The sequence below is a fragment of the Canis lupus genome, chromosome 9 (genome assembly GCF_003254725.2).
Source record: "Canis lupus dingo isolate Sandy chromosome 9, ASM325472v2, whole genome shotgun sequence".
In the NCBI taxonomy this organism is placed as follows: domain Eukaryota; kingdom Metazoa; phylum Chordata; class Mammalia; order Carnivora; family Canidae; genus Canis; species Canis lupus.
In genome coordinates this window covers 17,588,494-17,611,800 of record NC_064251.1, presented here as the reverse complement: position 1 = coordinate 17,611,800, position 23,307 = coordinate 17,588,494, and the positions used below count along the sequence as shown (strand labels likewise).

The 23,307-nt window shown below is 41.7% G+C and overlaps 1 protein-coding gene and 1 long non-coding RNA gene across 10 annotated transcripts in view; one reads left to right on the top strand and one right to left on the bottom strand.

The window, feature by feature from the left end:
* Positions 1-2,351: 2,351 nt before the first annotated feature.
* Positions 2,352-23,307, top strand: part of LOC112652891 (uncharacterized) — a 36,510-nt gene continuing 15,554 nt past the window's right edge. Inside the window, exons 1-3 of one of the 3 annotated variants that reach the window (XR_004818961.2) lie at positions 2,352-4,045; positions 9,072-9,185; positions 14,495-14,581. This is a non-coding gene — a long non-coding RNA (uncharacterized LOC112652891). Of the gene's footprint in view, positions 4,046-4,141; positions 6,839-9,071; positions 9,186-14,494; positions 14,582-23,307 lie in introns of those variants that run through there. The other 2 variants (XR_007413172.1, XR_007413171.1) reach the window with 2 other exon arrangements.
* The window catches only part of LOC112652888 (leucine-rich repeat-containing protein 37A-like), a 59,832-nt gene continuing 46,502 nt past the window's right edge, over positions 9,978-23,307 (bottom strand). For 3 of the 7 annotated variants that reach the window (XM_035721186.2, XM_035721188.2, XM_035721189.2), the window contains 7 exons: positions 19,613-19,731; positions 15,635-17,430; positions 15,131-15,235; positions 11,994-12,043; positions 10,472-10,526; positions 10,251-10,390; positions 9,978-10,148 (listed from right to left, as the gene is read on the bottom strand). In XM_035721186.2, the coding sequence (XP_035577079.2) occupies positions 10,040-10,148; positions 10,251-10,390; positions 10,472-10,526; positions 11,994-12,043; positions 15,131-15,235; positions 15,635-17,430; positions 19,613-19,731 (2,374 nt within the window). In that variant the 3' untranslated portion in view covers positions 9,978-10,039. Of the gene's footprint in view, positions 10,149-10,250; positions 10,391-10,471; positions 10,527-11,993; positions 12,044-15,130; positions 15,236-15,634; positions 17,431-19,612; positions 19,732-23,307 lie in introns of those variants that run through there. The other 4 variants (XM_035721187.2, XM_049114649.1, XM_049114648.1 and 1 more) reach the window with 4 other exon arrangements.

Below are 23,307 nucleotides of genomic sequence, written 5' to 3'. Positions count from 1 at the left end.
TGGGAGTATTATAGGGCTGGCCTGGAACAGGGCACCTCTTGGAAGCAAGCTCCACTGACCTGGGCCAGGGGTTCTGTGACCGTTTCTGGGAAGGTTCGGGTTTCAGTGCCCGTTGCCGTTTATAAAAAAAAATGGCTGGTGGAGATGTGGCACCTGAGTGTGTGGGGGCTGCTTCTCTGGTAATAATCTCTCCGGGAGTGAGAACCACTTCTCGGTTCAGACTAGATGAGGCTGAGTGCATTCAGTATGGGTAATAGTTGAGGACGGGGAGCCTCGGTGTCCATCGGAAGATGAATGGAAAGAAGAGGTGGTTCATGTATACAACGGAATATTCCTCAGCCATTAGAAACGACAAATACCCACCATTTGCTTCGACGTGGATGGAACTGGAGGGTATTATGCTGAGTGAAGTAAGTCAATCAGAGAAGGAAAGGGAGGTGGGCGGGGGGTGGGGGTGACTGGGTGACGGGCACTGAGGGGGTCACTTGATGGGAGGAGCACTGGGTGTTATTCTGTATGTTGGCAAATTGAACTCCAATAAAAAATAAAAATAAAATAAAATAAAATAAAAAAATAGTTGACGTGTGGGTAGCCCGGTTGGCTCAGCGGTTTAGCGCCACCTTCAGCCCAGGGCCAGATCCTGGAGACCCGTGAATGAGTCCCCATCAGGCTCCCTGCATGGAGCTTGTTTCTCCCTCTGCCCGTGTCTCTCATGAATAAATAAATAAAATATTTAAAAAAATAGTTGAGGAGGAAGTTAGGAATAAAGAGATAGAGGCAAAGTATTTTCTGGGTGTTGAACAAGGTGGAAAGTAAGGGATTTACTAGGGAAATCCCATTTCCTAGGCAAAAGGATAGTGTTTCTGGTAATAATTAGCACATTCAATACCATCAGTGTCTTGACTCAAGCATGCCCTCCCCCAAATGGAGCAAACAAGCAATATTCCTCAGTTCTTCCAGTTTTAGTATGTGTGCTGCCGAAGTGAGCACTATTCCTCAGTTCTTCCAATGAATTTTTGCACAGCCACTGTCTGCAAAAGCTGTGGGAACCCCACATAGTAATCTTTTGTCTGGTTTTTCAGGAGCCCAGCCCTTGTCTCTTGGTCTTCTCTTACTTCTCCGGCCTCTCAGCCCCACTGCTTGTCTTCCTCTCTTCATCTTGCTCTGGTGCACATTTTTACCATTCATGGGCCATGAGTCCACGAGGTAGTTTCCAGCCAGAAAAAAAAATTCACACTGCTCTATCATTTGAACAGTAATAAAGTCACATGCAAAGAGAAGAGAGCTTGAAGGTTATCCTGGAAGAGGCAGCTTTTATCTGAGTCTTGCAGGTGGATAGAGGAAGGGGCATTGCAGGTGAAGAGACTGGCAGAGAAGTGGCTGGTGGGTAGGAGTGCAGGCTGAGCTCAGGGGAGGTCCCCAAGAGTGGAGAGGAAGTTGGACTTAAGAACAGAGTAAGGGGATGGGGCTAGGATGGGAGGGGAGATAAAGACAGATTGGATGAGGGGGGAAAGGAAGGATGCAGACACAGCTGGAGGCCTGTGCAGGAAGGGCTCAAACACTAGCAAACTCAGCTCACAGGCCACTGGTCTGTCAGCTTAGATTTCAAGAACTCCACAGACTTATTTAAAAAGCCAGGTAGGAGAACTGCAGGTATCTGAATTCCCTGCAGACAGGTCCAAGGTGTAGATTCCTGAACCCCATCCCTTCCCTGGAGAGTCACTCTGGGATGGGGTCCAAGAATTTAGGCCTAACCACCTCTGCTGTCCTCTGCCCTCAGCACCAGCGGATCCAAAGCATAAGAAAATATAAGAACCTTGTCTTATTTTAGGAGCTGAGGGGTAAGGGATTATTAACATTTGGGCAAAAGAGAAGCTTCTATTGTTTGCTAGATAGGAATTGTGATTGGTCCTTGTCAACCACTGGGAAGGTAGGTTGCCATTGTTATCTTCAATAGCACAGATAAGAAAACAGGCTTCAGAGAGAGGCTAAGTAACTTGGGGTCCCAGGGCCTCAGAACTAATAAATAAATGGTAGAGGGAGGACTGTCACCCAACTCTAATTCTAATTAGAGAGTTAGCATAGTTCAGTGGCAGAGCAAGTGGGCTTGGTAGGCGGTAATGCTTAGGTTTGAACACCAGCTCTACCCCATACTGTTTACAGGACCTTCCCTACACTAGTGTGGGTGTTCAGGACAACCAAGCAATGTGAAGCTATGGTTTTCACAGGCCCCTTGAGATATAGCACTGAAGATTGGCAATTAGAAAACAGAAGTAAAGGCACAACACACTATGGCCTCCTAGCCTCAGGCAGAGGGGCCAGAGGGTGTGACTTCAGGTAAGTTCCCAAAACTATCTGAGCCTCAGTTCCTCATCTGTAAATTGGGGAAAATATCAGTTGACCTGAGGATTAAGATAATATCCTTAGGAGAGTTTCTGGCCTGCTGGAAGCACTTGAAGATGACTAGCTATAGGGCACCTGGGTGGCTCAGTTGGTTAAGCCTCTGCCTTGGGCTCATGTCATGATCCCAGGGTTCTGGGGTCCAGCCCACAACAGGCTCCCTACTGAGTGGGGAGTCTGTTGCCCCTCCCCTGTGCCCCCACCCTCGCTCGTGCCCTCACTTGCTCTCTCAAATGGATAAATATTTTTTTTTAATGATTTTGTTTGTTCATGAGACACACACACACACACACACACACACACACACACACACAGATGCAGAGAGACACAGGTAGAGGGAGAAGCAGTCTCCATGCAGGGAGCCTGATTTGGGACTCGATCCCGGGACTCCAGGATCACGCCCTGGGCTGAAGGCGGCGCTAAATCGCTGAGCCAACTGGGCAGTCCTGGATGAATAAAATCTTAAATAAAAAAAGAAAGACTAGCTATATTATTATTATAGTTTGGGCTAATTCTCACCTTCCCAATCCAGTCAGATCTGTTTTTAACTGCTTTCTGAACACTGGAGTGGGAGCTTTTTTTTTTCTTCCATTTTTTGAGAGCCTTTCTTATTTGAACCCCAGATATATCCTTACTTGGCAGCTGACTAAAGTCATCAAACAAGGACTAATGCAACCATTTCTCTCAAAAGTGGAATAGCTAATGTTCCCCCTGGATTCTGTTGTAGGAAGTTGGTTCTTCCCACTCTTTTAAAATATGGCAATTAGAATTAGGTGCCCTATAGCTAGTCATCTTCACTGCCCTAAAATATATTTTCCACCCACATGCCCATGTCTGGAATTCAGTGGTGATGGTGGCATTCTTTAGGATTTATCCTGGCTCTCTTTTTAATTATTAATTTGTCAATTATACCTCAATAAAGCTGGACAAAAATAATGAATTTTTAAAATTCCCCAATAGTTATTATTATTATATATAGTTTACAGTTCAAATAGTATGACATCAAATGGTGAGGAAACATAATGACCCACAGCAGTTTCTTCCCCTTGACCATCCCCACCTTCCCTCCTGAGCCAGCTCTCTGGGCATGCTTACTTCTAGCTGAATCTTCTGGTGCTTATCTCCCCACCTATCTTGGTAATTCTAGCTTTGGATTTATCCATTTTAGACACTGTCTGTGGACTTCCTATTATCACAGGCAAGGAGTTAGTTCTTTAACACCCCTGTCCGTTCTTGGGGTTTAGTTATGCCACTCTTTCCTGATAATTGATAGTGTTTACAGAATTGTGATTATGTAACTATTGTTCGCCTCCAAGATACAGCTCCAAGCAACCCAAAAAGATGACTTTTGAGGATGGGCTTTCTCTACTTTGGTGTAGAGTTAGAATGATGAATGACCATGTTTGCAGTCTTGGAGTCTGCGTCCTTCAGAGCCTGAAGCCAAAGGAAAGCACAGTTGAGGGATAGATGGGGAGAAGATGACTTGTTTGAACCCTAGATGCAGGCAGCTTTAAGTACTTAGGCTTCCTGGTTATATAAGCTAATTCACTGTATGACATTTTTGGTTCAAACATATTTTAGTTGGATTTCTTTCACTTGGAGCGTACAGAGCAGTGACTGATACATATGGTCTTCATAAATTTGGGTAAGTTATACAAAACGTATATGTATGTATATATTTACGTATGTATATGTGTATATGTATATGTATGTGTATGTGTATGTGTATATGTATATGTATATGTATATGTATCCTGACCAGCACAGCTCACGACACTAGGTTCCCTCTCCCTCTGCTTTTATCAGCCAGAGCCTGAGGTAGCTTGACATTGAATAGTACCATTTAGGGACTGGAGGAAGCAACTTACCATGAGTCACTGCCCTAAAATATATTTTCCACCCACATGCCCATGTCTGGAATTCAGTGGTGATGGTGGCATTCTTTAGGATTTATCCTGGCTCTCTTCAAGTGGTTCTCCTTTGCAGTGAGAAGTCTGCAGGGAAAGGCAGCATTAAGGTAGAGCATCTTGGGCCAGGTCTGCTTTTGCCCTGAGATCTAGCAAAACAGATGATGAGGGGGCCAGGGACCTTGTGGAGCCATGGGAGCTCTGATGGTCAATTTCACTGTTCTTCAAATTGTCCCAAGTCCACGCAGATCCCCCACTAGAGTCGTGCCTTTTGACAGCCTCCCTCTGAAGATATTTCAGGCAATCAGAATCTTTCCAGTTTCAAAAGACCTATAGAGAAAGAAATTTCACTACCCTGTTGTTTAAGATCCATTCATTCATTTATTTATTTATGTATTTTGAGAGAGAATGTCAGGGGAGGGGTAGAGGGACAGAGAAAATCCTCAAGGAAACTCCCCACTCAGTGCAGAGCTCCACACAGGCTGATCCCAGGCCCTGAGATCATGACCTAAGGTAAGATCGCTCAACCAACTGAGCCACCCAGGCTCCCCTCACTACCCTGTTTTGATGTTTAACTTGTAGAAGCCCTTACTTCTGGAGGTCCCTGTAGGAGGCAGTGGATACAGTTTTTGGTGTAGACAGGATCTAGGTACAAATTCCTGCTCCTAATGGCACAGTCCCTATGCAGGCTATGGGGCAAACTCATAGTACTATGTGTTGACCTTTAGGAGGTCAGTCTGTATTTCATAAGGAAATCATATGTGGAGAATGAAGAAATGGTCTAAAATTCATCCAGTAAGATCCCTGAGGCATCACGTGGGCAGGGTCCGCTACTAGGCATTGGGGAGAGGAAGATGGGATTCTTGCCTCGTCAGGGTTCCTGACCTAACAGATAACTGCGGTGGGGCCTTCACATTGATGGGTGCTATCTTTCACTCTGTTGCATTTACAGGGACACCTAGAAGAGCGGGGCCTTGGTGTGTAGTCTCTAAACCAGGACTCAGTCACATCCTGAGTAGACAGGATTATTGGCCCTCCCTGCACCCACACTCTTGCTGTGTCTCTCTGTGGGCAGAGTGTACTTTCCTGTCCCCTGGCTCGGGGATTGGCCATGTGACTTACTTGGACCCATGGACTAGGCAGAAATGAAAGTATGACAGTTCTGTGTCTAGGCTTGGAGAGGCCCAATGAAGTTTCTGGTTGGCCTCATATGCTTCCCTCGGGTTGCCGCTGCCTCTTCAGCCTGGGCCCCAGAGCCCACCCAGGTGGAAAAGAGCTAGCTAGCCCTGCTGATCTGCAGACTAGCACGGAGAAGCAGTGCTGACCCAGCCAGCAGAGCATTCAAGTACAGCTGGACCAGCCATCCTGTGAGAACCGGTATTCCAGTTCACTGAGTTTGGGGATGGTTTATTAGTTAGCATTGTTGTGGCGAAAGATAACCAATACACGTTATTGGTTATAACGTTATTGGTTAACCTTTATTAGGCTATAGGTTCAGCCACTGTAGTAGAGACCCAACACAGCAGTGGGTTAAATAAAAAAGAAGCTTACTGATCTCTCATATAATGATCTGGTTAAGTACTGTAATCCAGGGCTAGTTTGGTGGTTCATGTGTCAGGGAGCCAGGCTCCTCCTATTTTACTGCTCCACCATTGTAGGGTGTAGCCCTCTCTACATGAAGCCTTTGTATTGTTCACCGGTTGAAGTCTTCATTTCCCTTGGCCCTGTAAGCTGAAACACTCCACAGTGTGGCGCCAGACCCCTCTCCAGTGCTACACTGGAACACATTAAGGCTCACCTTGAAGCACCATTCCTGCTTCTGCTTCAGACCTCAGGACCTTTCCTCTTCTTGAATGGGTGTGCCTCCTCCCACACCCCCAGGGGGTGCCCCACCACTGTCGCCCAGGTCTCAACAACATCTCACCCTGACTAGGACCTCAGGGGCCAGAGCTGGTCATGCCTGGCGCTTCCCAGGACTGAGAGGCCCTGATTTCCATAGTGGCAGCAGCCAGCCAGTGTGACTCTTTGAGACGCCAAGGGTGAGAATCTCAGTCGTGCCTTTTGGTCATCTTCAGTCTGTCTTGCCCGCCTCTCACACCCTCAAATCCCTGCTGACCTCTGGTCCTGAAGAAGCCAGGGAACCTCTGCTCCACCTCCTGGTTCTCTTTGCACTAACTACGCCAGTAGTTTGGTGAGCATAAACAGTCTTGTTAGAATGGTCCCTCTGTTTTGAAGATCAGCTCAGGAGGGGTGGGCATCTGAATGGTAACAGATTCTTTCTCTAAACTCTAGCCAGGCTCCTCTGAGCCCTCTTCTTGATTCAACCTTATTTGGCTTGTGAAGACTTGAACAAACACTAACGTAGTTTTCAGCAGCTCATGACCACTGCCCTAGTAAGACCCCAGTCTCCCTTAAAGTGCCTGCCCGTGAAACTCAAGGCTGTCTAAAGAATTTGTTGCTTATTCCAGCCACCACCTGAAGATAAGGCCCCTGTTTCCCAGTTTCTGTGAGAGAGTAGGAGTCTAGCTTTGGTAAGTGCCAGTTAGCAAATCCAGATGGTTTCATATGGGCTAACCCCCTTCCTGCCTTTTGTAATCTTTGGCTTCTGACTATGGAGCCCCTACTCATTCCCTTCCCTAGTCCCTCAATCTCCCTGTGCAATACTCAGTCACCTCTGTACTTATCCCAGTTGAGTTCTGTTCATGATGAACTCTTTTCCCTGTGCCACTGCAATATTCTATTACTTTGGAAATCTGTCTGGACCACTTTAAGTATGCCTGGTTTGGTTTGTTTTTGACAGGGGAGATGTTCAGGATCAGCTTTTAAAATCAATTTGCTTATTTTTCAGGATCAGCCTTTTATTATTTTTTTTTAAATTTTTATTTATTTATGATAGTCATACACACACACAGAGAGAGAGAGGCAGAGACACAGGCAGAGGGAGAAGCAGGCTCCATGCACCGGGAGCCCGACGTGGGATTCTATCCCAGGTCTCCAGGATCGCGCCCTGGGCCAAAGTCAGGCGCTAAACCGCTGCACCACCCAGGGATCCGAAGATCAGTCTTTTAAATAAGCATCCCAAGGATGTTTGAGTTTAGAGGTCCAAAGGCCATATTTTTTTTTAAAAAGATTTTATTTATTTATTCATGTGTGAGAGAGAGAGAGAGGCAGAGCACAGGCAGAGGGAGAAGCAGGCTTCATGCAGGAAGCCCGATGTGGGACTCGATCCCAGGACTCCAGGATCACGCCCTGGGCCGAAGGCAGGCGCTCAACCACTGAGCCACCCAGGGATCCCCACAAAGCCACATTTTTAGAAACTCTATTTCCCTATGGACACCGTTTCCTCTGGCAGCCCTTTTGAATGGGGGCTATGTTTTCTCAGATACCTCACTGCCATTAGTCCATCCAGCTTTCATTCCAGTGAGAACATTCTGGAGGCCAAACTAAGAATCAACTCCAAGTGCTTCTCCAGTCACCTCTGGGGATGACTGCATGTGATTGGTATCCAATATCTGGTACCTTAACCTGCTGCCCAGCTAAAATGACACCTTTTGTGTTTCTGACTTAGCTAGCTCTCCACCATGTTACTACTCCATGTAGACAACACCTTCCTTTTAGAAAGACTTTAACACCCACCCATTTGTTAGATAGTATTGGTTGGCTCTAGCTACCCACTTCTATCCCTTTCTTTGCAGGTGCTAGAAGCCCACAAACCACATTTCACAGATTCCCTTGACAGCAGAGTTCTGCCATAAAATCTAGGGGGTGAAAAGGAGGTGGAAACCATTCTTTCCTCCTCTGCAGTAGCAGATGCGCAGGCTACATGTTGGGACTCCATGTTGCCAGTCACAGGCTTGGGACCATGGAGTGCTGCAGTGACTTCAGCAGTGGGTTCCCAAAATGTACTGACTTTTGAGTGGCAGCAGCAGCTTTGAATGTATGGAAAGCAGCTGTGGTAAAGTAACCTGAAAAAAAAATAAAATAAATAAAAATAAAGTAACCTGACATTCACCACTGCTAGCCCCACAGTGGTGAGCATCCATTCCTTGTAAGACATTATGACTGGAGCTGATACCAAGGGATGGATGCTTAACCATCTGAGCCACCCTGGCATCCCAGAAGTGGAGGGAGTTGTGCTTCTTCCACAGATTGTGCTTCATTATCCCTGTGCTTCATTATCTGTGTTGGTTGAGGAAGGCAGTAGTAGGTTTGGTGGTGGGCGGCATTGGGAGAGAGCATGGTAGCACACATCTGACCCTCAATGGAGTCAGGAGAGGCTAGTAGGGTGGTCCATGAGAATGGGTAAGTGGCACCACCAATATATTTTCTGAAATAAAGGAGTGAGGAGGGCAGTCTTGGGTAATTACCACCCTCACACATTTTTCTTTACCCTAGCCCTCCAGCCCCTCCCTGCTAGCTATCCAAGGGTTGGGATTATTATTTTTTTTTAAAGAAAAGGAACAAAATACCCCAATGTGAATTATCTATAGCTTGTAACAATGAAGAACCCCCTATGCCAAGACAGGGCATATATTTTGTGTATGAGTTTGAGTGCTTGGGAAGAAAAAGAGGCCTTAGCCCTACTGTGGAGCTAGGCTCAGTGATCCAAATATTCTGGTAATGCTAAAAATCTTACAAGAGGGGCCAGAAACAGATGATCTTCTATGGGCAGGTCAAGCATGTTGTGAATAACTTGTATTTGGTGAACCAGGGGGGAGAGCGCCAGAATAAACTGCCAATTGATTTAATAGATATGTTTTCCAGTTTTCAGACACTGGTTTTATTGGGGAAACGAGGGGAAGATACTCCTATTCATCCTTCCTTGCGGGCACTGCCTCTTGTGGAAGTACAGTCTCCCACGAGGGATTCTAGATTCAGGTCTGTTCCTCTCACCAATGTCCCCTGTTACCTGTATATACATGTTTATTTCCATTTTAATTCCTTACCACATGGCTAGAATTGGTTATTAATTTATACATTTTTAATATGAGAAAAATAAGTATTTTACAAGCAATGCTGAGAAGCCATTATCAGAAAATAAACTTTATGGTGGGAATGTGAACTAGTGCAGCCACTCTGGAAAACTGTGTGGAGGATCCTCAAAGAGTTAAAAATAGATCTGCCCTACGACCCAGCAATTGCACTGCTGGGGATTTACCCCAAAGATACAGATGCAATGAAACGCCAAGACACCTGCACCCCGATGTTTCTAGCAGCAATGTCCACAATAGCCAAAGTGTGGAAGGAGCCTTGGTGTCCATCGAAAGATGAATGGATAAAGAAGATGTGGTCTATGTATACAGTGGAATATTACTCAGCCATTAGAAACGACAAATACCCACCATTTGCTTCGACGTGGATGGAACTGGAGGGTATTATGCTGAGTGAAATAAGTCAATCGGAGAAGGACAAACATTATATGGTCTCATTCATTTGGGGAATACAAAAAATAATGAAAGGGAATAAACGGGAAAGGAGAAAAAAATGAGTAGGAAATATCAGAAAGGGAGACAGAACATAAAAGACTCCTAACTCTAGGAAACGAACTAGGGGTGGTAGAAGGGGAGCTGGGCGGGGTGTAGGGGTGACTGGGTCACAGGCACTGACGGGGGCACTTTATGGGATGAGCACTGGGTGTTATTCTATATGTTGGCAAATTGAACACCAATAAAAAATAAATTTTTTAATAAAAATAAAAATAAACTTTATAGACAGCCTGAGGCAGGACAAAGTCACTTGAGGACGATGACGGTGCGGAGTTCACTGTCGCTCTCCTCACCCAGGTCTTCAGCAGCTGAATCTGCAGCCCGAGGCTTCTCTACTGGGGCACCACCTTTCTCTCTGCAAAAAAGAAGAATGCCTTTAACTCTGTAAAGGAACAATTAAACTTTTCATAATTAACTCATTTTAGAAAAGAAGTATAAATTGTCCCCAATCAGGTACCCTGGTTCCTTGTTGAAAATCTCATCCTCATCAGAAGAATCCCTGTCGTGTAGCTTCTGTGCCATGTTTTTCTTCCGTGTGGCATTGAGAGGTCTGTACATGTCCCGAAGCCACAGTGGCCGCCTTCTCCAGAAAAAGCCCTAGAAAACAGAAAGGACATTGTTAATTCTGCATTTCCCCTGCTCTCTCCAGCCATGGGACTTTATCTTCCTCAGATTTACCTGATTCTCCCGTTGGATTGAACATCTCTTATGCAGCAGAGAATTAAAGAAGAGCCTTGGAGGAAACACATATGCAGACAATTAGTGATTCACGCCATTTCCCATGCCTCTCACAATGTGTATCTCTGGTCCTATTAGGACATCTCAGTCCATAATCACAGGAAGCAAAATCACTACGGACCTCGGATCCTGAAAATAATCCCACGCATGCTACACTTCCAGAATTTTCCCATGTATGTCCATAATGGCCCCACAATTTCTCTGGGGAGGCCTTTGTATGTGGCTTGGCATTGAGTATAAGCAAGATTTTCATCCTGCTCACCTGGGCCTATGGCCAAGTGCCCTCGTGCAGTGAACAGACTGTGCAACTATAACACAGAAGCACCTTACTCTCTCCAGAAGCAGTTTACTTTGGTCCCCTTTGGACTTTGTCTCATAGGCATCATTTGCTGGGGAGGAGGAGAGAGAGGTGTTTCTATTTTCCTAGCTGCTTTATCCTACAAGTTGATTCACACCAAATAAATGCACAAGTCCAACCAACAAAGTTACCTAACTCACTGACTTTCTCATTGCAGGCAGTGGCTAATGAGTGAGTGAGGAAGGTCACAGCCAGCACTAAAACACAAAATATTATTTTTGAATATAAACAATATAGAAAGAATCAGAATGTATAGTAAGTTTGTCTTAGAAACTGCTTATGTTGGCTCGCCCAGGTGGCTCAGCAGTTTAGTAATGCCTTTGGCTCAGGGCGTGTGTGGTCCTGGTCTGGGGATGGACTCCACATTAGGCTCCATGAGAGGAGCCTGCTTATCCCTCTATCTCTCTGCTTCTCTCTCTGCGTCTCTCATGAATAAATTAAAAAATATTTTTAAAAACCTGCTTATGTCTTGACAGTATGTATGTACGGAGTTGTGACATAAAATGTAGCTCACAGCCCAAGAACAGTATAATCAGAGGAGAAGTGCCCCTCTGGAAAGGCACCATCTTCTGACACTCAGTAGCAGTATGCCCATGGGGCAATTTACCTTCCCTTTCTTCTCCATTTCCTTATTATAAAAGGAAGAGACAAACTATTACCTAAGGCCTCTCCCAGTTAACAGTCTATGGAGTCTGGACAAAGGGAATGGAGAGTGGTGGATCAAAAACTAGGAGGAGGAGGGAAGTTTTCCTGCCACTTTACAGGAAGGAGTCCTATTTTTCTGCCTTCCATCAGCCTTGAAGACTAGGCCTCTTAGCCCAAGACTCTGTAGCCAGGCCTGATGGTCAGTACCAGCAGGAACAGGTGCACCCAACCCCTCTCCACCCTTTTTCTTTAAAGGAGTACTGACAGTAGATGCTCTGTGTCAGTTCCATTCTAACTCAGATTTGTCTGGGAAGCTAATTTTGCTGGATCCAGGCAAAGCATTAGACCAAATCAATATTCTTTCTGCCTTTGGTAGTTTCCTGGGTGTAAAACAAGGGGAGTGAAATAGGAGTTCTAAAATCTAGTTCTGAAATTCTGCTTTAATAATTGCCAATTTACCTTGAGCCTCCTTCTTCATCTTCCACTGGTGCTGCTCTATGAGAATAAATCTGTTTTGGAAGAAAACATATCACAGGTACCCATCTCAATAACCATGCCTCCAAATCTGTATTCATTCCTTTGTATTTTAAGTCTTATTCAGCCTTTTTGGAGAGCAGGAATTCTATTTTTTAGTAGTCCTTTGACTCTTCCATAGTCCCAACTTGGGAACTTGTGTGCAGCTGGCAATACATTTTATTGTCTGTTTTAGATGACATCCAACAGGTAATTCCTAATAAAAATTCTTAGAAGTAAGAAAAGAAAAGTATCTACCAGAAACCTAAATAGCAACATTGTTTTAAAGTCAAGGACAAGAGTTCAATGCCTATTATTCCTGTTACTATTCATCACGTTGAAGAGGTCCTAATCAATGCAATAGGAAAACACTTCTTTTAAAGATTCCAGGCATCTCAATGCAATAGGAAAAATTAAGTATTGGAAAGTAAGAAACAAAACATATTGGCATATGAAATTATGGACAACCTAAAAGGCCCAAGAGAGTCAACTTAAATTTTACTGTAGTGGGATGCCTGGGTATCTCAGCAGTTGAGCGCCTGCCTCTGGCTAAGTGCATGATCCCAGGGTCCTGGGATCAAGTCCCACATCAGGGTCCCTGAATGGACCCTGCTTCTCCCTCTGCCTGTGTCTCTGCTTCTCTCTCTGTGTCTCTCATGAATAAATAAAATCTTTAAAAATATAGAAAAATAAATTTTACTGGAAGTGCTCTGAGAATTCAGTAAGATGGCTAAATACAAAATCAAGAGCTCAACATGCAAAATGCAATAGCTTTTTTATGTTCCACAAATAACTAATTAACAAATGGAAGAATGGTCCATTTATAATATCAATAAAAGGAAGGATACCTCGGTGGCTCTATGGTTTAGTGCCTGCCTTCCGCCTAGGGTGTGATCCTGGAGTCCCGGGATCGACTCCCACATCAGGCTCCCTGCATGGAGTCTGCTTCTCCCTCTGCCTGTGTCCCTGCCTCTCTCTGTGCGTGTCTCATGAATAAATAAATAAAATCTTAAAAAAAGATTAAAAAATATCAATAAAAGACATAAAGTACCTAGGAATAAACTTACAGCAAAGAATGGGGAAGACCTTTGAGATGAAAACATTAAAACTCTTCTGAAGGACTTTAAGAAATGAATACATGATGATACCATGTTCCTAGAATATTGCAAAGATGTCAATTCTCCTCAAACTCAATGCAATCCTATTCAAATCCCAAGATAGTTTTTCTTTTTTTTAAATAAAAACTGGCCAGCTGACATTTGGTAAAGGGATATGCAAGTCTAGCTATGAAATGTATGAAAAAGGAGATCAAAGAGCATGAGCGTAACTCTACCAGACATCAAAATAGGTTATTATAAAGCAATTGGAATTAAGTATATAGTGTGATATGGGAAAGGAAACTGGACTGATAAGAATCCAGATAAGAAAAGTATTTTAGAGACGCCTGGGTGGCTGAGTGGTAGAGCATCTGCCTTTGACTCATAGGGTGAACCCGGGTCTGGGGATCAAGTCTCACATTGGGCTCCCTGAGACGAGCCTGCTTTTCTCTCTGCCTATGTCTCTGTCTCTGTGTGTGTGTGTCTCATGAATAAATAAAATCTTACAAAAAAACAGTATTTTAGATCTGTTAAGAAAGAATGAACCATTCAATAAAAGATTTTAAAGTAACTGGGTATTTCTTTAGGGGGAAAATGTTAGATCCCCTACCTCAACCATACCTAAAAACAAAACAGATCTATGCAGGTTGAAAAATATAAATTATAACAAATATAAGTATAGACGAAGACAGTATAAAGGCAACAAAGGCCTCGCTAACAAGACCCACATCCCATAGGCCACAAGGAAAGAACTCGCATATATGGTGACAGACTCAAAACATCTCCCATTTCTTGTAGTCTCGCCCCCTTCACCCTTGGATTGTTGGTCATCTTCTGGTGACTGATAAAACTCTTTTCATATTAAATATATTAATCCTTTCAGTGGCTTCCACTGAATTTCAGTGTTTCAAATGCTGGCCAGTGTTTTCATCTTTAAGGAGACAGAACAGTGGAATAAGAGCACAGGATTTGCAGTTAAGTAAAACTGGGTTCTGCTTTGGGTTTTGCCACTGGAGCCTTAAGCTGATCCCCTTTTATGTATGAAAGAGGGATGGTAATATTGTCCTCCCAGGGTTGTGGGCATGAAATTGGATATGGAAAATTCTTCTTCCTATGCTTGGCATAAACCAGTGCCAAGTCATTATGGAACTGAAGAAAAGGTAAACAGGCAACCTCCAGCACAGGTGACTATAAACATGACATGCTTTGGAGTAGCCTGATGCAGGATTTTAGCTACAGTATTTTAACCAAAACTATTCACATAATTCAGTGTGTGGAAAAAGCTGCTGAGTAAATCTAATTAATCAACAAGATGATATTTTTATCTTTAAGCCATGTCCTTTTTTCCAGGATGACTGATATAGCTCCATGAGGGTGGATACTATCTCTCATCATTTCAACCAAGGAAAGAAATCAGTGGTAGTCTGAAAGTGGCTGGTGAGTACATCTAACCACAGAATTTTGAGTTGAGGAAATGTTACTATCATGTTAACTTGGCCTTCTTAAACCTAACGTCCCAAAACAGTCTAATGGCTTGTTGCCTTGTTTATAATCCATAAATCACCTGGCAATGGAAAGTTCCTTTAAAAATCCCCAGAATAGGGCAGCCCCAGTGGCGTAGCGGTTTAGCACTGCCTGTAGCCCATTGTGTGATCCTGGGGACCCAGGATCAAGTCCCACATCAGGCTCCTTGCATGGAGCCTGCTTCTCCCTCTGCCTGTGTCTCAGCCTCTCTGTGTCTCTCGTGAATAAATAAAATCTTAAAAAAAAAAAAGAATTGCTTCTCTTTAAAAAAATAAAATAAAATAAAAATCCCCAGAATATACTTGGCAATAAAAGAATGAAGTACATGTCAGTCTGTCAGACAGAAGAGAAATACCAAGTATCAGTAAGTGAGAAAGTGGCTTTGATTTTAAGTTTGTAAATTCTGAATCTATTATAAAGACAAAAGATTTTCTGGAAATCTGAATTAATGGTTGTTCTTACCTCAATGAGACAGAAAACTATAATCAAAATCATTACTACTACAGTCACAGATATTGCCAAGATGAGTTTGTTGTTATAGCCATAACCTGGAACTTCTTTTGTTGGCTAAAAAAACAAAAAACAAAAAACAAAGAACAATTTTTTAGAAATCAAAGAAAAGGATGAAAGCTAACTATTCTTAAGCTACTCTAAAACCTCATTCTTTCAGTGGAGTGGCGTATAGGTTCTTAAGAAATATACCAAATCTAATGTGTTATATAATTTTATCATTAGCCCTTTCTTCAATAATATATTTATCTTGTATGTTAAGTCCTCTTCTCATCTACCTGGGAAGAGTGGCACCATTCTCTAAATGAGCAAAGTGGCAGATCACTGTCTCAGCCAACATTAATGGCTAAGACAAGACCCAGACTGGGAGGCCCTGGTCCTTGTGCATGGGTGCTTTAATTGCATGTCCTAAACTGACTAAAAGTTCAGACCCCATCTTTCAGGAGTTATCCTCACCTCACTTGACTTCTGCTCTTTCTGTTCACTCTGGGCTTCTGTGCTCTCATTGATATAGTTCTCAGTCTTCCATTGGTCTGTATCCCACTCTGCCTTGGACACCTTTACTTCCTGCTGCTCGCTGAGAAGCTTCATCAGGAGGCCTGTTCTGGAGATAAGCTTGGCACAGGCCAGTTGCACATTGGTCTCAGAGCAGTCCATTTTCAAAGTCCGGATAACATGAGAAATGAGCCTTCTCACGTCATTATTCGGGATGAGGGACCGTAGCTGCTGGTTTAGCTGAATTTCAAATAGATCACCTGCGGATGAGAGCTTTGCAACACTGAAGCCTGTGGGCTTTGGGGGCAAGTCAGTGACCAAGTTGTGGTATTCCCATTGTGTTTCATTGGTTTGTTTAACAGTCGGCACAAAGTTGTCTCTGGTGGTAGTAGAATATGTATTGGAAAGATTCCTACGGTTTGTGAATTCAGGGGGAGTTTGTTCTGATACAGTAGTGCTTCCTGGAGAAATAATTTCTTCAGAAGCATTCTGTGCAGTAGTGTTTTCTACAGTAGTGTTTTCTTTAGAAGGTTCTGAAAGAGTAAATAATTCTGGAAAAGGATTTTCCTGAATTCGTTTTTCTGAAGATGAAATAGCCTCCTGTGAAGGGGAATCGATGAGGCTCCTGACGGCAGGCAATGGAGGCCTCTGTGCAGGCATCAATCTATTCGAGAGTGAGTTTTTCTTTCTGAACTTTTTACTTTTTTTGGTCTTGGGTGTTCTTTGGACTATACGTGAGCGAATTTTATGGAAAATATACTTTTTTCCAGAATGCGAGACTGGTCTGGAAGCCTCCATTTCCCTAACTCTAGCATTCGCATCTTCTAAAACAACAATGGGGTAGGTTGAGTCTTCTGATTTGGTTTTCACCTTAGGTAGGGATTTTGGAGCAGTGGAGGCAGAAGGCTTGCCCATTATGTTTTGCTTCGGGAAAGAAGAGGCTGCTGCCTTGTGCTCCTTTATGAATGAAGACTCTGTGTGGACGGAGTTTCCCACTAATTTCCTGGGCCTCTGGGCCATGTGAAGCTCCTCCAGCTCCCTTGGGGATGGTCCACTGAGCCTTCTTTCTTTGGCCATGTTCTTCACAAATGACTGGGCACTCTGTTTCCCTTGGGTGCTCTGAACGTCCACTTCCTTGTAGTGCCTTTTCTGTAGGTCGTTGGGGCCCTTGAGAACACTGTTTTTTCTAAACCACCTCTTCCGTAAATTCTTAGACTTGGGAAGGGTCTTTTCCTGTCCTTGGGCAGTTTCCAATTTCTTAAATTTGGGACCTAAAATCCCGGGAGGTATAAGCATGGCAGTTTTTTCTTTCTTTTTTACCTCATCAATTTTTTCTTGAATTTCTGCATCTAACAAATTTTCCAGGAAAGAGAGTTTCCTCAGTTTATTTTTGTAAGTTGAATTGTTGGGTCCAGGTTCAAGAGAAGGGCTCTTTGTGTTGTTTTTCAAGTAACCCACAGGCTTGTCTCCATCTTGAACATTTGAAAACAGAGTTTTAATGAATGGTAGTAATGTTGATTCTACATCTTCTACATTTCCCTCTGAGAAATAAGGTAATATGTAATTCAGCGCACTGATAACATCACTTTCATCATTAAAGTCTAACTGCTCATTCATAAAGGCTGACAGACCGATGCCATTTTTGTCTGAGGATGCCTTCTCTGGCTCAATTGTCAGCTCAGTACTGGTACTCTTCTTCCGGGCTTTTAATACCTTCATGAATGATCCTTCTACATTCATTATAGATGCTTTTTCATCTGTCAGAAAAAGAAGAGACTAGTTTTGATAATGAAAGGCTGATAGCACAGTTTTTGTCAGTCCGCAGTCATACATCCCAGTCATAAAAATTAAGAACCAGCAAATATCTGAGTACCATTATCAAGGACACAAACTCAAACTTGAACCTATATTGGCAACAACAAAAGGAGAAAAGGGTATTTTTTTAAATGGCTATTTCTTCAGAACCTTTCACAACGTGAATGACTACATTTAGGATTATTCCATAATCCTTGGTCTCCAAGGGCCAATTATCTAGTACTTAAGAAAAGCCAAGTCTGGAAGACACTCAGCTAAACTGTCTGCAAATCTACTGTGACTCCTGGTATTCATATACCCTGTCCTGTACTGCTTCAGATGCAGTGGGAGCAGGGGGTTTCCTCCTTCTATCTCTTCAGTGTGCTTGTTTTCTTGCTACTACCACAGATGCCCATGAAAACACCCACTGCTAGTAGGGCCTCATCTGGACATGCCCTCTCCATCTACCCATCAATTACTATGCTTGGTCCCTGCTCCCATATATTGCAGCTCACACAAAACATAAGCTCTAGACAGAAAAAAAGCACTAAGTCCACCCTGGCTCTTTGCTTAAATTGGGCAGGGAACGAGTGTAGGCTAAGAGATTTTCCAGGTATGAGAGATATGCCAATGTGGAATGTTCGATAAATCAATGGAATAATACTTGAGGTTTTAAAATGCAGAAGGGATAAAGAAATTTTTTGTCAGAATGTGAAGAAATATACTTCACTTTCATTTCTAATATTTCTAGCTTTAGTTATTAGGGTACCATCCAGAGCTTCCCACTACATGAAAGTCAGCATATGGCTTGTGTACATGCACAGTATCATCCAACCGAGTTTCATTTCCAGAAGAATTAGAAGTATTTTCAGCGGTGTTGATGAGAGTCAGAGGAGGAGGTAATAAAGGTCACAAGAAAGGAGGAGCAACGGGCTTGTAGAGAGCCCTAAACGGGACACTTGAGTGCTAGGCAACAGTACTTAACACCTCTGATCTAATTTTTCCTCACCTGTAAAAGGAGGCTAAACATGCCTATTCTGCCCACCTCTAAGAGATAAGGGAGTAATTAGTAAAAAATTGTTTTGAAAAATAAGCAACATTGTATTTACAGAGGTAGCAAAGTGTTATTTATGATGTACCCTAGATCATTGATAGGGAACCATATTCAAGCTATCTGGGTGCAGAAGCACATTTTGGAAGTCATGAAGTTAGTGCCAATAAAACATAGTATACAGAAAAATACTTAAAAGTATCTGAGTGTTTTTGGATAGAAAAGCTGAGGATTCAGAAAAAGTTCAGAGTTGGACAGTCCAAGAATAGAAGAGTGCTCTGTATCCATAAGAAGGCAGCAGCTTCTGGTTAGGGAACAGGAACTCTCAGGCTCTGAATAAACTTTATCTATAAATCAGCATCACTTTTACTCTTGATAACTTGTAAAAACAAACAATAAACAAAAATATATCTCCACCTGTCATATAAGACAAGGGGGACCTGAGTTCTGATACATATGAAATTAGTTTACAAATTATGATGCATATGTTTTCATTTGGGAGTAATTAATTTAATAATGTAACTGAGAATCTGACTTATAACAAAGGAATAGTTCTTATAAATTTAGGGATTTTAAGGGTGCCTGTGTGGCTCAGTGGGTTAAGCATACAACTCTTGGTTTCAGCTCAGGTCATGATTTCAAGGTCATGGGATTGAGCCCTGCAATGGGCTCCACACTCAGTGGGGAATCTGTTTGAGATTCTCTCCCTCTGCCCCTCCTTCGACTCACATCTCTCTCTCTCTCAAATAAATCTTTGAAAAAAAAAAGAAATTTAGGGGTTTGAACTGTAAGTGAATAAAAATAATGCAGTGACATCATTAGTTAAAAATTGATCATTGTTGATTAAAAATAAAAATTAAAACATAAATAAAATTTAAAATATATCATGAGGTGATTCCTGGTTGGCTCAGCGGTTTAGCACCTGCCTTCAGCCTAGGGCGTGATCCTGGAGTCCTGGGATCAAGTCCCACATCAGGCTCCCTATATGGATCCTGCTTCTCCCTCTGCCTCTCTCTCTCTCTCTCTCTCTCTCTCATAAATAAAATCTTTAAATACAAATATTATATATATATGACGAGGCAATTCAAACTCACCACAACGTGTGGCATTTGTCAAACATTCACCGTCACAATGCAGCTTGACTGTCTTGCAAACAACCTCAATATTATTTTTGAGTTGGCAGAGACAACAGGACATACGGCTAGGTAATATCCTATAAATGGAAACACAGAGCATTATATTAGTGGTAAAGGGGTTACTTGAGTAGAAGATTCAGGCCAAGGTCTTCACAGGGCTCTGCATAAAGGAATTCTTGTGGCATATGATGGTTGGGTAGGGTTGAGTAGGGACCAGTTGGCCAATTGTTGCTCATGAATATTATAAATAAAGAGAAGGACAGAGGTGCTCAACCAATAGGTAAGGATGGTAGGGGGTATGATATACCTAGAATAAGACAGAGATAAGAACTGGGTGACATTGATCAGTAGTTCAGTTCAGAAGTATCTCCTTCTGACCCAAAAGTCTCACTTTGGGTTAAGAGCATACAGGAAGAGGGTAGACTTCTAAGAAGAGTCTGAGTAAGTCTAAAATATGGCCCACATCAAGGATAGAAAGCAATCAATCAAAACTAACCCAAAATCTACACAGGTGTTACAACTAGCAGACAAGGATGTTTAAAAAGTTACTATAACTGGGGTGCCTGGGTGCCACTGTTGGTTAAGCATCTGACTTTTGGTTTCAACTCAGGTCATGATCTCAGGCTCATAAGATCAAGCCCCTCACTGGGCTCCTAGATCACTGTAAGTCTGCTTGAGATTCCTCTGCCCCACCCACGTGTGCTCTCTTCTTTCTCTTAAATAAATTATAAAATCTTTATAAAAAAGTTATAACAATATTTCTTATGTTAAAGAAAACCAGACTGATGAGGCACCAGGGTGGCTCAATCAGTTAAATGTCTGCCTTCGGCTCAGGTCATGATCCCCGGGTCCCAAGATCGAGCTCCACATCAGTTTTGCTCCTCAGCAGAGAGCCTACTTCTCCCTCTCCTCTGCTCCCCCTGCTTGTGCTCTCACTCTCTGTCAAATAAATAAAATCTTAAAAAAAAAAATCCCAGACTAAGAAACCCATGTCTCTACTTAGTGAGTTATACAACAACTTCAAGTGGCCTAATATATGCATACATAGAGTCTACAAGGGAGAAGAAATATAATTTGAAAAATAATAGCCCCCAAATTGTCCAAACAGGTAACCCTAATAAACCCACAAATCCAAGAAGGTCAATGAACTCTAAACACAAGAAATATGGACAAAACTATGCCAAAGCACATCATAATCAAACTTCTCAAGCCATCAATAAAGAGAAAATGTTAAAAATAAGCCAAAGGAAAAACCTCCACACAACATATAGGGAAATAGAGATAACAATGGTAACATATTTCTTGTTGGAATTAATGGAACTCAGTAGAGCAACATCTTTAAAGCAGTGAAGCGGAGAGGGGACCAACAACTATCAAACTAGAATTCTATATCCAGATCTTTCAAAAATAAAAGCAAAACAAAAGACTGAGACCTACAAAAGCTGAAAGAAGTCATCATTAGTAGATTTACACTGTAGAAAAGCTAAAGAAAGTATTTTCAAGCAGAAGGAAAATGATTGCGATAGAAATGTGGATCCACACAAAAGGAAGAAGAACATTAGAACTGGTAACTCCAAAGGTAAATACATAAGGTTTTTCTTACTATTTAAATATCTGAATACAATATGATTTCACTTATATGTAGAATCTTAAACAAATGAAAACTGACAACAAAAAGAAGAGAGAAACAGATTCATGAATATGGAGAACAAACTGGTGGTTATTAAAGTAGAGGGCGGGGATATGGTCAAAATGAGTGAAAAGACGTAAGAAGTACAAACTTCTAGTTATAAAGTAAGTCTCCAGATGAAAAGTACAATGTAGGGAATATAGTTAATAATACCGTAATACACTTATTGTGGTATTAATTCTTCAATCACTATGTTGTACATCTGAAACTAATTTAATATACATCAACTATACTTCCTAAAGGAGTTAACTTATTGTTTAAACAAAAAAATAATATAGTGTGCTGTTTAGAAGTAAAGCAAAATGTATGAAGACATTAGCACAAAGGCCAGTAAGGGAGAAATGAAGTACACTATATATTGTAAGGTTCTTATGCCAATCATGAAATCATATATTATTTGAAGATAGACTGTGAAAAGTTAAAGATGAACACTACAAGCCATTAAACTACTGCTAAACTAACAAAACCTGAGTTGTAATTAACTAGCCAACAAATAAAATTTAATTTAATTTAATTTAATTTAATTTAATTTAATTTAATTTAAAAGTGTACTCAGTCATCCAAAAGTAGGAAGAAAAAGAAAAAAAATAGCAAAACAAAGAACAGATGGGACACATAGAGAGTTTAGTAGCTTTAAATGTAGTCATGTTAATAATTACATTAGGTGTAATGGTATAATCACCCTAATTAAAATATAAAAAAGCAAAAGCCAACTATATGCTGTCTATAAGAATCATCTGCAATAGAAATATACAAGTAGGTTAAAAGTATAGAAAAAATTGTGCTATGCTAACAGTAATCAAAAGAAACCTTGGGTGGCTACATTACTGTAAGACAAAGTGCATTTCAAAGTAAAAAAATATTACCAAGGATAAAGGAGGTTATTCCATCATTATAGGAATATCAACTAATAAAAAAGACATAACCTAAAAATTTATGCATCTGATAACAGAACTTCAAAATATATGAAGGAGAATGGCAAAGAGAGACAAATAAATACACAATTATAGTTGGAAATTTCAATATTGCTTTCTAAATAATTGACAGAAAAATATATAGAAAATCAGTAAAGATATAGCAGACTTGAATAACACTATCTACATACTTGACCTAACTGACATTATAGAATGCTCCACCCAAAATCAGAGTACTCATTTTTTTCAAGTAGATACATAATAGTTACCAAAATAGATCATAGGCTCATCTAATACCAGAATTCATGGGTATAACACAAGCCTCAATAAGTTTAAAAGGATTTAAGTCATTCAACATATGTTCTGTGACTACAATGGAATTAAATTAGAAATGAACAGATTTGAAAAATCTCCAAATTATTTAGAAACTAAACAACATACTTCTAAGTAACCCTGCCAGTCAAAGAAATCAAAAGAGAAATTAAGAGCTATTTCGTACTAAAACTGAAACCATGTCAACATATGGGATGTTGCTAATGCGGTGTTCAGCTTCCCCAGTATCCACTTTTAAGAAATTAAAAAAAGAAAAGAAAATTAATCATTGAATAAGGAGAAGAAATAGCATAATAGAGATCAAGGCACAAATAAAGAAAACGGAAAACAAAAATAGAGAGGCCAGTGAAATGAAAAGACAGTTTTTATTTATTTATTTTTAAAAATTGTAATTATTTATTCATGAGAGATACAGAGAGAGGGGCAGAGACATAGGCAGAGGGAGAAGCAGGCTCCCTGTGGGGAGCTTGAAAAGGGACTCGATTCTAGGACTCCAGGATCACGACCTGAGCCAAAAACAGATGCTCAACCACTGAGCCACGCAGGTGCCCCAAAAGACAGTTTTTGGAGAAGATAAATAAAACTGATAAACCTCTAGGCAGACTGATTAAGACAAGACAAGAGAAGACATAAATTATCAGTATCAGAAATGAGAGGGGTCAGGGATCCCTGGGTGGCTCAGCAGTTTAGCGCCTGCCATCGGCCCAAAGCCTGAT